This window comes from Hetaerina americana, unplaced genomic scaffold (genome assembly GCF_022747635.1).
Source record: "Hetaerina americana unplaced genomic scaffold, ioHetAmer1.1.p SCAF_7, whole genome shotgun sequence".
NCBI classification, from domain to species: domain Eukaryota; kingdom Metazoa; phylum Arthropoda; class Insecta; order Odonata; family Calopterygidae; genus Hetaerina; species Hetaerina americana.
This window is the reverse complement of record NW_027287316.1, coordinates 83709978-83724629: the sequence shown is the minus strand read 5'-3', so window position 1 is coordinate 83724629 and position 14652 is coordinate 83709978. Positions and strand designations below refer to the sequence as shown.

The following is a 14652-nucleotide window of genomic DNA, read 5'->3' as shown; positions in this document are numbered from 1 at the left end:
CCTTCACAATTTTCCCTTCCGTGCCAAATTCTGAAACGCTCTCGTCGCCAGTTGACAAGTCATCAACCTTATACCTCCTCTGCATGTCCCCATCCGTTTTAAATACGATGATGCCGTGACTACACGTTCCTCAATATCCTCCATTCCATTAGCGTGCTCTCGTGCGAGAAGGGTAAAAAACAGATAGATTAACAGGAATTAGCTTCTGGTAAGAACAAATTTTGCTCCCTTTGTGGGTCACTTTTCACGTCTGAAGCGTTTCGGCGTGGTACAGCAGCCACTCACGACAGAATCCATAATATCTCTTAATACAAGGTTTGTATGAAAAGTATCGGTAACAATGTTTAATTCTGACGCGTGCGTGAAGTGCTGAATTTAGACCGTCCGTTGATAAGTGATCGCACGTATCATATATTAGCATTGATAAGACAGTGACAGGGCACACACCATTATCACTGGAAAATTGGCGATGCGAAAATTCCGCACTAAACTCGTCCTCCCGAAGATCTCGACAGACAACCAAGAGCAAGAGTCAAGTGTCTGCTATCGAAAACCTTCCGCAACGACATCGCGACGATTCCCCTACTCCCTTACAGTCCCGACTTGGCACCAGATGGGTAAATCGTAATCACAAAAGTGAAATCGTCCTTCAAAGGACACCACCATAGGACCCTAAGTCGAGCCATCAAAGAAACTTCCACGCTTACCATTGAGGACATTCCTCAATCCGCCTACCAGGGAGCCTTCGAGTCGTGGAAAAGCCGCAAGGGTAAAAGTGCGTGCCGACGCTCTCAAGGGAAGAAGCACTTTGAAGCACTTCTCGACTCATCGATTGCCCGTATCTAAATGTTACACTATTACCAGTGGGAGTGGTAGTGGACGGAGCGATTACCAGATGACCCTCAGCTTCAGTCCACCGCAGGGATTTAAGCAACTGCCTCCCTTATTGACACCCTGTCGGTGGACGTGAGGCCATCACACCCCTTTAGGCCTTTAGATCTCTCCCTCGCCAAGTCAAACATTGGTGTCTATGGCGGTTGGTTCAGCACCGGCATGCACTCCGGGTGAAATTCACCTAGCCTAACCTTCTCGAGTTCTCTGAACTTTATTTCCTCTGCTTTGAGTTCCCTTCGCGGCGGGAGAGGGGGCCGTAACGGAAGGCGGCAATGCCTCCAGGCCTCTTCGCGAGGGAGAGAATCGCGGAGAAGTTAATCTCGTTACGACTCGCTTAGCCTCGTGAAGGGTAAACAGGATCGACAGCCCTAAATGCCCTGGAGAAAAGTAAGTTCAGAATTTCTCCCTGACATCCCTGGGGTGCGGGGACACTGCTCCCCAAACCAGACACAATTTCAAGGAGAAACTTCGAAATATCACATACTCACAACGGCAACGTCTGGAGTTTAGGGCAGACTAAGGCAATATCCCTAAGACCCTATTTATATCACTGATGTTATATAATCGTTTTATATTGGTAACATACGAAACACAACTTGGTCTCTTCATTCACGATATACTTAGATCGGGAGAAAACAACACCCAAGTTGATGCAGTATTCCTGGATTTCAAAAAAGCCTTCGACAAAGTCCCACACAATAAATTGTTACACAAACTTAAATACTATGGGATCAATGAGAAAATAATTAATTGGATTAGGGACTTCTTGTCAAACCGCAAACAAATAGTAGTCATAAATGGGTTGTGCTCAACGGAGAGAGATGTTACTTCGGGCGTCCCCCAGGGAAGTGTAATAGGGCCTCTTCTGTTCTTAATATACATAAATGACTTAAGCACACACGTTAGTAGCAATCTAAGGTTATTTGCTGACGACACGGTGATATACAGGGAAATAAGGAGCCAACTAGATCGCGAGCTACTCTCTAGAGACTTAGACAATATCTCGGGATGGTGCAATAAATGGGGATTAACACTTAATATAGATAAATGTGCAGTTTTGAAATTTTGGAATAAAGGAAGCGAGGAACAGGATATAAACTACAAAATAGAGGGTTCAGTATTGACTACGGCAAATCAAGTTAAATATTTGGGGGTTGTTCTAACACCACGCCTTTCATGGGGAGCACATATCAGGACAATATGCGGATCAGCTTTAAAGAAACTTGGCTTCATAAAACGGGTGGTGGGGAAATGTAATGAAAAAGTTAAAGAGAGGTGTTATTTTGCTCTAGTTAGACCTCATTTGGAATATGCCGCAAGTATTTGGGATCCGTGGGAGAAAATTTGGCAAAAAGAATTAGATAAAGTCCAGAGAAAATCCGCTAGATTTGTTAAAAATTGTTATGATAAAAACACAAGTGTGACAGGTCTCTTAGGGGATTTAGGCTGGGAACCACTTGAAGTGCGGAGAGAACAAGCGAGGCTTAGACTTTTAGAAAGGTTCAGAACAAACGAGTTTAAATATGACACTGAAGGAATTATAATGGCCCCACACTACTTAGGTATATCAGACCACAAAGATAAACTAAGGGAGATAGATTCCAAGACAGATAGGTACAAATACTCATTCTTTCCCCGAACAATCAGTAATCATAATAGCAAGAAACCGAAGTCACTTTAGAAATATTAAAAACTTTGAATTTACAAGTCGGAACAAAATTAAACACTATAGAGATGTTAGGTATACTTTCAGGTGCATGTGTATGTTAGTTGGTAGTTTGAGTGTTTGCATGTGTGTGGGGTGTAAGTGTTCATGCATGAATGTATGCCATGTTTTTTTTTATATATGATTTTGTCGTTATTGCATGCGATTTTTTTTTTATTATTTTTCTTTTCTAAATTATGGGTGGTGTCCTAGCACCCCCCGCCACACGCCCTTGCGGCGGCTTGCGGGGTATTGAGTAGATGTAGATGTAGATGAACATTACACGGAATTATACGTCGGACAAGTGAGATCAGAGCACCTGCTTAAAGAAGCGGGTCTTGTGAATGAAGCAGTCGTCGCCACTTTGACGAAAATTAAAATACATAAACATGAAGTACTCAAGGGAAAGTTTTAATTATTTCCCAGCGTCGAACGTCCAGAACATTATTTTCACAAATATGTTACATTTAAAATTGGGTTTGTATTCATTTGAAAAGTGATACCATGGCGTTCTATTGTCAACGAAGATCGGAAGTGTGCCATTCTTAAACACTTTAACACTAGAGTCATAGTTATGGGCATTCATATTCGGAGGGCATTAACCGGACCAAGTGATTTACTGAGTAAACGTGTGTGCAGGATGGTCATCGTTATGCCATCGAGGTTATGCGATCAGAGAGGACATTACACCATTTTCATAATTAATGCCTCTTTCATACATATATATATATTTCGATGATCCAGCATTAATTTTTCCACAACTCGTCATGGGAAATCATGGCGAATGGCGCCATGTGCATCCCTCAATGGCGCTTCAATTGAGAGTGAGGAAGCACCCGCGCATGCGTGGAGCGGAGGCGACCCCCTGGTAGTCGAATCCGGCTGAGGTGAGAAGGCCGCAGGAACCGATTAACTGTTCACTGATAATCGGTCGGAACCGATAACCGGGGGCGGACCGCTTCCTTCCTCCGGAATTGTCGCGTGCGTGTCGTTGGGACATCGTACATATGCGCGCAATCCAAGATGCCAAGAGGTGATGGGAAGGAAGAAGGAGGGAAAGAGAAAGGGTTATCGCGCGGGAGCAACGAGCCCTTGAGGAGCGATAGCATCTCCATCATTTATTTATACAACGCCGGTGTGACACTTGGCAATTGGAATCGAACTTAAAAAAGTGCGTAGAGATGAATTTTTTGAAAAAGAGCAATTCCCTCCCGAACGCCAACTGCGTCGGGAACGCTTTGCTTTCCCGATGCAGTTGGCGTTCGGGAATATTCGCTTTTACGTCGACACTAAGGTTCATGGTTCACTGACGGAATGTGTAGACTCGAATGAATACCTGGGCGTTACCCTCACACAGGACTTCTCCTGGGTGAAACACATTCGAGGAAGATGTGAACGAGCTAACAAAAAAATTAGCATTTATTAGAAGAGTAATGAGTAAATATGATGAAAAGGTCAAAGAGAAATGCTATCCGTCGCTGGTTAGGCCTCATTTAGAAAATGCTGCAAGTATATTATGGGATCCTCACGAAGTTGGATAGATTGCCGGATTGGATCGCGTGCAGCGTAGAGGAGTCCGATTTGTAAAAGATTCGGATGATAAACTTAGTGGCGTATCCCAAATATTGGATGAGCTAGGTTGGGAATTACTCAATGGTGCGAAGTTTAAATTACAGATCGAAGCTCTTGCATTATCTCTTAAGCAGTGATGTTGGAAATGTATTATTACCCCCATCGTACTACGGTAGGAGGAAGCATGTCAAGAAAATTAGAGAGATTAAGAATAGAGCAGCTGGATTTAAGATGTCATTTTCCCCATGAACGATGAGTGATCAGAATAACATTGTTCGACCACGGTAGAGTCATATTCGGGTCAAAATTAGTTTGGGGTGTATTCACCCCCTACCACACATCATAGCGGTGGCTTTCAGGGTATAAAAGCACTCATTTTGTGGCAAGTGAGCACAAAATGAGCGTTTCAGTACCATGCAAGCCAATCAAATATCATTAAACCTATCAGTCAGGGGTGGCTTTCGGTCTGTCGCTAGCAATTATTACTTTGCATGACATAGACCGCGTACTTGCTCTCTCCTTTGGTCATTGATCGATTCCTCTAGTCCTTATTTTCCTTTACCTGCCCTCATGCTTTCCAAAACCCTCCCTCCCTCCCCCTCCCACTTCCACACCTCAGACGTCCTCCCTCCTTCCCTCTCCCAGCAACACCCCACTCCACCTCTCTCTCGCTCTATCTCAACATCTCCCCCACCCTCTGCTTCTCTCTCATTCGGATTAAACCAACGGTAAGTCCTTCCCTTCGTCCACTATATTTAAAACCTCGTCGGCGATACTCCACCTCTATCCTCATAATTACTCAATGGCAATTAACCCAACAGCGGTAGGCACTCCAATAACTGGCATGTGTCATGTATTAGGGGAATATACGTGCGGTCACGTACATGGCTTTAGTCATAGGCATTTTAAAGCAAAATATGAAAATATGGTTTACAAATAAAGTACTTACGTAAAGGTAATGTGGCTTAAATGTTAATATAATTTGGCAAGACTCAATATTACTAAAATATGCACGCCAGCATCATTTGAAACTCGCTAGGATGCAATTGAATTCCGATGCCAATCAAAGGGTCAAAGTTGACATATACGCATCTCCAAATCACTATAACATACCCGTATTCTCCGAAAATGCCAGCATCACGTCTCACTATCGAGCTTCCAGTTATCATGCTCTAAATTTGCAAGAAAGTTTTTTTTTCATTTCCTTTTATGACATTAAATCACAACATTTTTCTGTCTGAGATTTCCTGTTTTTTAATTACAATTTCCAAATGCATTCCTCCCAAATTGGTATAAATAAATAGCAAAGATTTCAGCCCGAAAAGAATATGAGTTACAGTTTAATGGGATGCGAAAAGGGTTCCGCCGATGGATTTTCTTCCCACTGGTCACACATTTACTGGCCAATACTACGCTCACCCCTTGGACCAACTGCACCAAAAGAGACACGAAAAAAGGCGAGGTTTGGCAAGGAAGAAATCCATTTTTCATCAAGGCAATGCAAGGGCCACATACAAGTGCCGTCGCCACGGCCAACATGGAGTGCGTGAACTGAGATACGAATTGACGCCGCCCGACTTGGCCTGATTTGGCTCCATCGGATGTCCATCTCTTCCCAAAGCTCAAAGTTTTCCTCTAAGGCGGAGGGCGATTCCCCTCAAACGAAGAACTAAGAGCCGAAGTAGACGACGAGTACTCAGCAGGTCAAAAGGAATCTAATTTTCGAGATGGGATCACGACAGAAGTATTTCCCGTCCAACGGCCGGTACATACACATTTCACAGCAATGAATCTGCACATCTCACCCATTGCCCATCGTCTCTACGCCCTGTATCACTGCATTCAAAACAATTACGGCGCATTGGATTTTTTTTCCTTGGAGTCAGAACACCAGTATTTTCTTGACACCAGTACCATTATATGGTCGTTATACGTAGTTTAAGTATGTGCCAAGGTTAAGTAGGTTAAGTATATGCTTAACAGTTTACAGCGTAAATTTGAGGCAGGTTGCTTATCTGAGGATGTTAAGGACATATTACAGGCCCCCACTTACTTGCTATGGCAGATCAGATCAACAAAGTAAAATAAGGGACATAGATAACAGAACGGATGGATTCAAAACGTCGTTCTTTCCTCGTACCATTAGAGATCAAAAAAGACATGACAACAATAGCGTAGGAGATAATTAAAATTGGTAGTGTTTATATTTTGTCCGTACCGTGCATGTTTATTCCTGCATGTTTTTCTTTTTATTCAAAATACCCATTTTTTAACAGTTCTACAGCATGATTTTAATATAAATATCCTGTTATTGAATATTGTTGCATGTGAGTACTTTCTTCCGTGGCTGATTAAGGTTTGTCGTGTGCATGAAAAAACTAATATTTGTGTAGAGGTAAACATGATTTGGCTTTCCACGTGGTTTACTTCTAGTTAACGGACGGGTGGTGACCTAACACCCCCCGCCACACTCCCTTGCGGAGGGTTGCGTGGAATTGTGTAGATGTAGATGTGTAGCACATTTCAAAGACAAACTGCCTGCTTCCACTACGAATATTTTACAGGCCGTCGCAAAAATCGCAAAACTCTGCTAAATTATGTAAATCAAAGACTACCGAGGGAAACTCAGCTGGGCCGTTGCAAAGTTACGGGTTTGAAGCAAATCGAAAATGTAAAAGGGAAGCTTTTAAAAAATCATCAGGATTAAAATGTTCCAGCGAGATAGCAGCGCCCTCCTAGAGTAGCACACACAATGCAGTACACGCGAACTGTTATTCGAGCCAATTGAAGCTTCAAAACGATAAAAAAGGAACAAGTCACGCATCCGTAGGCACACGAGAACACTACCATAAAAGATTTTTATGAGTCAAGGATATAAAAAAAAGTATTAAGCGTCACGGCATGATGACTAGGAGAGCAATTACAGAGACGCAATTATATTTAAAGAACGAAAAAAAACCTCTTCGACGAACATATGGGGCACCTGCCGACCACGACCTTTGACGTTGTTTTAAGTCGTTGCAGCAAGCCCTCGACGTAGCCCGAGAGCCCATAGGCCAACGTAGTCCGGCCTTAAATGGACACGCTCTTTTCCACGGCGAGGGCCTCCGCCATTCTCTTTCCCCCATCCGCGGCGGGGGATCTGGGACGACTCCGCCGTAAACGGAACTTCCATCATTTTGCCGCGAATGGAGAGCCAGCGCCCCAGAGGGCAAAAACGAAGGAAAATCAGAGTGCGTCACGAGACACTTGGCCAAACGCCAAAGGAATGAGAATTAAACGATAAGGCAACACAGAATTGCTGCCTTTCGAATTACTGCCCTCGGAACTCCACGGATGTTATATGTGCCACGTGCCATTGACATGTACCACGGCGAGCAAAGCTTGAATGGATAATTTGAAATATAATTGCGTCTATCAAAGAAGGGGGAACATAAATGAGCACTGGCTAAGGATGCCAGCAGACGATTGGGGGAATTCACTCTGAAAGTTACTGAACGAAGCATTTTATTTCAGCTAGATCAAATCATGATTTATATATTTCATCCTCGAGTTCATTAATATAATATAATATAATATATATATATATATATATATATATATATATATATATATATATATATATATATATATATATATATATATATATAATATGCCCACTTCCACGAAAATCCGCATCAAGACATCTATCCTTTTATCGAAGAATAAATAATCTTTATCGAACTTATTGGCAAGAGGAAACAGAGGCGATGCATCGGAACTGGCAGTCCCCGGAATGGCGTATTGACAGAGGAAAATGGCGTAAAGCGTGCAGTCATCATCATCTCCGCCCCACCCGCGCATGCTACGGGGCAAGCGAGCGATATAGGCTTTCGGAATAGTTCGTAGATGGAAATGCAATGGATTTCAATTAAATAACTCACGCGCCTTGTTTTTATTAAACATACTAGGGGGAGGGGGGGGGCGACCATTTATCGCTGGCTGCTAATGACGGCCCCGACCCCCGGAATGACTTCGCTTTGCTCCCTCCACCGCCTATCAGTGCGTCGTTAATATTATTGGTAGTCTTAGAATTTGAGGTCTGTTTTACACCGAAACGTAGAGAATATCGCCACATTTCTGAGCTTCGTGTAAGACGAATTTATTCCCTCCCTTCATCTCGTCTAACAGTCCTATCCTCTTCCTGCCCCTTCCTCGCTTGCCTAACATTCCCCCCTCTATCACCATAATCTTCAACATCTCTTTGCCAACTAATACGTCCTCTATCCATTTTTCCTGCCTTCATAGGAATTCTCCAAACAAACCCCTCTCTCCGCCCACCCCGTCCGTTTCAACTTCACCATTCTTCTCCAAACCCACCTTTCAAAATCGTCCAATCTACTTCTATCATCCCGCTTCAGTGACCACGTTTCCGCGCCGTACATAGCTACGCTCCATATCTAAGTTTTAACGAGTCTTTCTTATCATCCTTACTCAACGTCCCCGTCATCAACAGCCTCCTCCTTCGTTGAATCTTCCTTACCTAACGCAAATCTTTTTCCGAATATTTTGACCATCTCAACGCAAAGCCCTTCCGGGATAAAAAACGGTACATCGTTCTAACTACTACCATGGTTTCAATCCTCCTATTTAAACGCTGAGCGTAGCAATCCTCTCTTTTGGAAATCTCATATCATTTGTTTTCTTTAAATTGATTCTCATCCATTACCTATATCTCCAATCTTTTCATGTCATACGTCTGCGCAACTCTCTCCCAGACGACATAACAAAACTCTCCATCATCCGCGACAACATTTAAGAGAGCACTTCACGAGTTCATCTTCTTCGGGTTCAAAACTTAACCAATATCCCTGTTCCTCATTCATTTAACTCAGCTGATATACAGATCACCGTCCCTTTCGGGTGTTTCCCGCCATAATGTCACCGGGGGGTCCCTCAAATATTCAGACACAGCGGGTTACGTGCGGAGACAATTGATGGCTCCAGCAATTACACTACGCACGCACATAATTCCTGTTGAGGCTTCCGGTTTGCCTTCAAGTAGACGATCTCGGGAAGTAGAAAAAGAGAGAGCTTATGGATGCAGTTGATTTGAAATATTGAACCCCGATTAAGCCTTTGCATTCATAATGTTGACCTTTTCAATAATTAGTACGTTACTTGATGCTATTCAGTAGAACAAAGGCATATTCCAGGACACGCAACCGTTACAGACTCCCAACCCAATTTATTATTCAATGAAATTCATACCAGTAGGGTGTCAACTGGTCAAGGTAGGGTTGGAGATAAGGACTAGGGACTAAGGACCAGGGACTAAGTTTTCTAAGGTGCGCATGGCGTTCAAAAGTTTATTCGCGCTACCCGCGGTAATTCCTTACGCTTTTCCCTCTCGTGAACGGCTTTATCTTCTGTCGACTGATCGGGCGAAATAGATTCAAAATGCCGTTATCTCAGGAATTATTCCATGAAGAACATTTTTTCCATGGTTGAGGTTTTTAAAAGTTAACGCGCTCTTCCACATACGCTCCAATAATGACGGCCGGTCTCTGGTTTCTGTGAAAGCGCGGCAGATCGACGACGCGAAGGCCGCCGTCTCCCGGCAACCGCGGTCGTCAGGATGTGCCACGCGAGCGATCATTCATTTGAACCAGGGAATGCATAACGAATACACTTCGTGTTTTTTCACACTGAAGTTTATTCGCGTGAGAAAAATGCCAAGTTTTGTTTATCCAGCGATCATGAATTTTCACAAAGTTAGATCGTCAAAATCGTCGAATTCAGAGAATGCACAGTTCACCGTCGAACGTGATGGGACTGAATGTCGATACAAATGAGGAGGTAGTGCGGGGGAGAGAGAGAGAGAGAGAGAGGCATGGAACGGCAAACGCGACGCCATTCACCGACGAATGCGATAGAGATCCATTCGGGACGTGCTGGACTCGAAAGCGGCGGCGCCATCTCCGAAAAAGGCCTGATTGGCCCTCACCACCCTCCCAAGTCTAAACTCAAAGATACCGAACGCCCAAGGACACGGAGAATAGCCCGAGAGGGAATAATGACGAATGAAGAAAAAGTACCTCGGGTTCTCACGTGCGACACTCCCAAGGAGAGGGAACCTGATTGGACGCATTCCGCGGCACGATGGTTCAATTAAGACAACTGACGGCAGTAAATGAGGGGAGGCCGGGAATGAAAGAAGGCAGCGATAGGGCGTATGCAAGAGACAAATAGGAACAGCATAAATTGAACAGCTGCGCTAAAAACTGTTCCTCCATTTGATTTCGACAGTTTATATCGATTTCCAATTATGGATGATCACTCGCACCAAACGGATCATTTGCTCCTCAATGAGGTATTGGCGATCGAAAACATCGCGATTAAAGGAAGTCGATCGGGATCGAGTGAAAACAACTCTCGATCCTTTTCCACTCATATCTCGCCCCCGTGTGGACACCCTTTGATGAGACTACCACCCCCGACATTGCCGCGTCTTTTATTCCCACTTTACGTTAACGACATTGACCGCGTAGTCATGAGGATAAAGCAGCTCTGTCAGATGACCTTAATGTTATACAACGCTGGCGCGATACTTGGCAATTAGATTTAAACTTAAACAAATGCGCAATCATAAATTTTTGGAAAAAGAGAGATTCCCTTCCGAACGCCTAATGCATCTGGAACACCGAAATGGAATGTGTATACTCAATTAAATACCTTGGAGTTACCCTCTTTTACGACCCCTCCTGGGTGAAACACATACTAGGGGCAATATGTAGACAAGCTGACAAAAAATTAGCATTTATTAGAAGAGTAATGAGTAAATCTGATGAAAAGGTCAAAGAGAAATGTTATCTTTCACTGGTTAGGTCTCATTTGGAATATGATGCAAGTATATTATGGGATCCTCACGAAGTTGGATTGATTGCCGGATTGGATCGCGTGCAGCGTAGAGGAGCTAGATTTGTAAAAGGTTGTTATGATAAACTTAGTAGCGTATCCAAAATATTAGAGCAGCTAGGCTGGGAATCACTCAATGGAGCGAAGGTTAAACTACAGGTTGAAGCTCTTGCATTGATTGGAAAGACGTCTCTTTAGCAGTGACATTGAAAATGTATCATTAACCCCATCGTATTATGGTAGGAGAGGCCATGTTAGTAAATGTAGAGAGATTAAGTGTAGAACAGATAGATTTACGATGTCATTTTTTCCACAAACGATAGGGTATCATAATAACCATTGTTCGACCACGGTAGGGTCATGTTCGGGCAACAATTATTCTGGTGTGTATACACCCCCTGCCACACACCCTGGCGGTGGTCAGCAGGGTACTAAAATAAATGGATGTCTGCGACGAATGTCCCTCCCATCTTAGGCCGATTTTCTGCCGATTGTTTAGGATCACCCATCATCTCTTCGCAACCCATTGGCATGATTGAAATCGGCCAGACTGATTAGTTTCGGTTTTTCGCAAGTTCCCTTCACTCATGATGACCTGCGGACAACGGGAACTGATAAAGAACATCATTCTCATCGGCAATTCACCATTCGTGGGGACGTCATTTTCAAGCTACGATAGAAGAAGTTTGAGCACAAAGTATCGGTCACAATTTTTTCATGACGTGTGCGTGAAGTGTTGAATACAGATCGTCCGTTGTTAAGTGCGTGCATGGTCACGGGTCGTATTGCGATTGATAAGGAAGAAGCACACTAACTATTATCACTACAAATTTGGCGAAGCTAAATATCTAAACTGGCTATTCCCTATAAAAGCGAAATCCTATTCCCTCTAAGGACACCACCATGGGACCTTAAGTGCCGTCAAGGAAGCTTGCACGCGTGTCCACAAGAGTGCCCTCACCCGGAATCCGGCAGCAAGGGAGCCTTCGAGCCGTGGGAAAACCGTTTTGGTATGTCGACGCTCAAGGGATGTACTTAGAAGAATTTTGAGGCATGGTATAGCAATATCTTAAATAAATCTAATTGTCCAAAACGTTTCCCGGCATTTTGCATACAAATTATGCATCGTGTATGAAAAACCTGTGAAACGCGATAACCATACCTATACACGGTTCCCCTGGGAAAAGCCGAAAAAAAAGGAGCGGGTTACTCTGGAACTCTTCATCCTCTTTGATCACACTGATGAAAGTGTGATCGCGTTGACCATGCTATCGTAAAGCTGATCTTGGTAGAAATCCCCATGCACATGTGCACCCTTTCCTGTTCCTTTCGCTTTCACGATCCAACGCTGTCCTATTTCCCTGCCACGTCAGCTGACTTTCCATTTTTGGATATAATCTGCGCATGAAGATGGAACTCAAGTCTTCAGTTCGTTGACCTGAGGCACGAAATGATTTTTCATGAATAAGAAAGCATTATTGATTCATTGAAAGATGAATGACAAATGGCTTTGTAATTGTGATAAATATCTGCTAGGTTTACATAAAAAGTATCGGGAGAATATTCCGAAAGAAAGATTTATTTCAGATATTGCCGCAATAGCTCAAAGTTCTTCAAAGTAAATCCCTTGAGCGTCGACACGCTTTTGCCTTGGGGGCTTTTCCACGACTCAAAGGCTCCCTGGTGAGATGATTCAGGGAGGTCTTTAAGGGTACGCGTTCTAGCTTCATTGACGGCTTCATTTAGGGTCCCACGGTGGTGTCCTTTGAGGGAGGGAGGATTTCACTTTTATAGGGAATAGGAAATAGTCTGCTGGTGCCAAGCCGGGAGTGTAAGGGGGTCGGGGAATCGTCGCGATGCCGTTGCAGAAAGTCTCCGCAAGCAGATATTACCGACTGTGCTCTTTTGGTCGTCCGTCAAGACTTTCAGGAAGACGAGTTTAGCGCTTTATATCTTTCGCGTCTCCAAATGTTTAGTGATAATGGTGTTTTCACTGTCTTATCAATGCCAATATGCGATATCTGAGATCATGAGCACCCCTAACAACCGACGCTCTGTATTCAGCACTCCACGCAATGCACGTCAGAATTCAAAATTGTTACCGACACATTTTATGCACACCTTGTATTGCACTTTGATCACGTAAAGTTTTATAATGACATTACGGCATAAAATTTCAAAACACCGAAATAGAATGATAATTTTCGCCCATATTTTTACGGAAATAATCTCGTGTTCTTTGTAAGATAAATTAAAAATCAAGAATAAATCGATGGTTGGTTTTTCGAGAAATCTTAACAAAAAATTACAACGCACATGGATCGTAAAAATTGACAAATGGCAACAAGATAGGGACTAAATCAAAAAACAATCGACAGGAAACCAAACAACGGCATGCCGCCAAAGTGCAACCAAGCCGCCATTGATCTTAAGCGATTGAGAGATTAAAAACTGCGCGGCGCACAAACCCAAGTAGCGCACGAATGGACTCGGAAGTGAAAGGATTTAAGCGCATGCGTAAAGAAAGGGTGGCCGTTCGAGGGGCGAGGCGTCGACTACTTCCAGGCGTCGCGGCGACACACTCACCTGCGCCGTCAGACGATCCAGGGAGAAGACGAGCGACCCAAGGGCGAACACGAAGACACCCGCGCTCAGGGACACCGTCCAGGAAATGAGAAATATCGCCAGGGCCGGCAGGGCCAGGGAGCCCAAGCTCAGGCGGGCGGGATCCCTCTCACCTCCCTCCATGTCTCCTCCGATCAACACAACTCCTTAACGGATGACTTAATCAGTTCGTTGTAGTCTTCGCCGCCACACGCACTCACACACGCACACGAGCGATCGTTACGCCACCTAGCGATTAAAGTGGAAGCTATCGAACGACTCGCACGGTTCTAGCTGACCCGACTCAAGATTCCGCAACCCACTTCCTTTCGACAGGGTCACCCAGGGTCTCAGCCGGTGATTCAAGCGGGGTGAGTAAGTCGTCAAAAGTCTCCGGCGAATGGGCTCTACACATCCAGACGCAGAGCTGAAGTTCGCTGTCGAAAATGTTTGACGCGTTTTTGTGAGAGAGAGAGAGAGACCTCTTGCGCGCTTGATGACGATTTATCGCCACGACTCCGACCCACGTCCGTCCGATTGAATGGAAAAGTCATTCAATACACATTCATCGGGAGGGAAAGACCACAGATTACATCACTATCACATTTTTTTAAGAGTGCATTGGTACGTGCGATGGAACGTAAATTTCGTTAATTCGATAAGAAACCGTAATCGGGTGTGGTGAAGATTGTATCCAACCCAGCTCACACTGATGCCCGTTTGGTCAGCGTAAATCGATTGCATAGGCGAAACTTGGTTCCGGTCTCGTGTAACATGTTATGAATTATGAACGGGACATAATCACGGAAATATCCGAGTTGAACTCTCGAATCCGGCTGAACTGCGGTCAAAAGAGGACGCATTGCACATCCCCAAACTTAGGGACATCGAAAGGATTCGTTCATTTTTCGCAATTGCGAAAGTCGAAAATCGCTTTCCCGCGGGGATTCCAAAAAAAAACGGGGGGGGGGGGGTCGGTG

General features: G+C 44.2%; 1 protein-coding gene across 3 annotated transcripts in view; it reads right to left on the bottom strand.

Annotated features, from left to right (window-relative positions):
- Svil (Supervillin) overlaps positions 1-14084 on the bottom strand; it is a 50917-nt gene extending 36833 nt beyond the window's left edge. For all 3 annotated transcript variants that reach the window (XM_071594971.1, XM_071594973.1, XM_071594974.1), the window contains exon 1: positions 13655-14084. In XM_071594971.1, the coding sequence (XP_071451072.1) occupies positions 13655-13816 (162 nt within the window). In that variant the 5' untranslated portion in view covers positions 13817-14084. The remainder of the gene's footprint in view (positions 1-13654) is intronic.
- Positions 14085-14652: the final 568 nt, after the last annotated feature.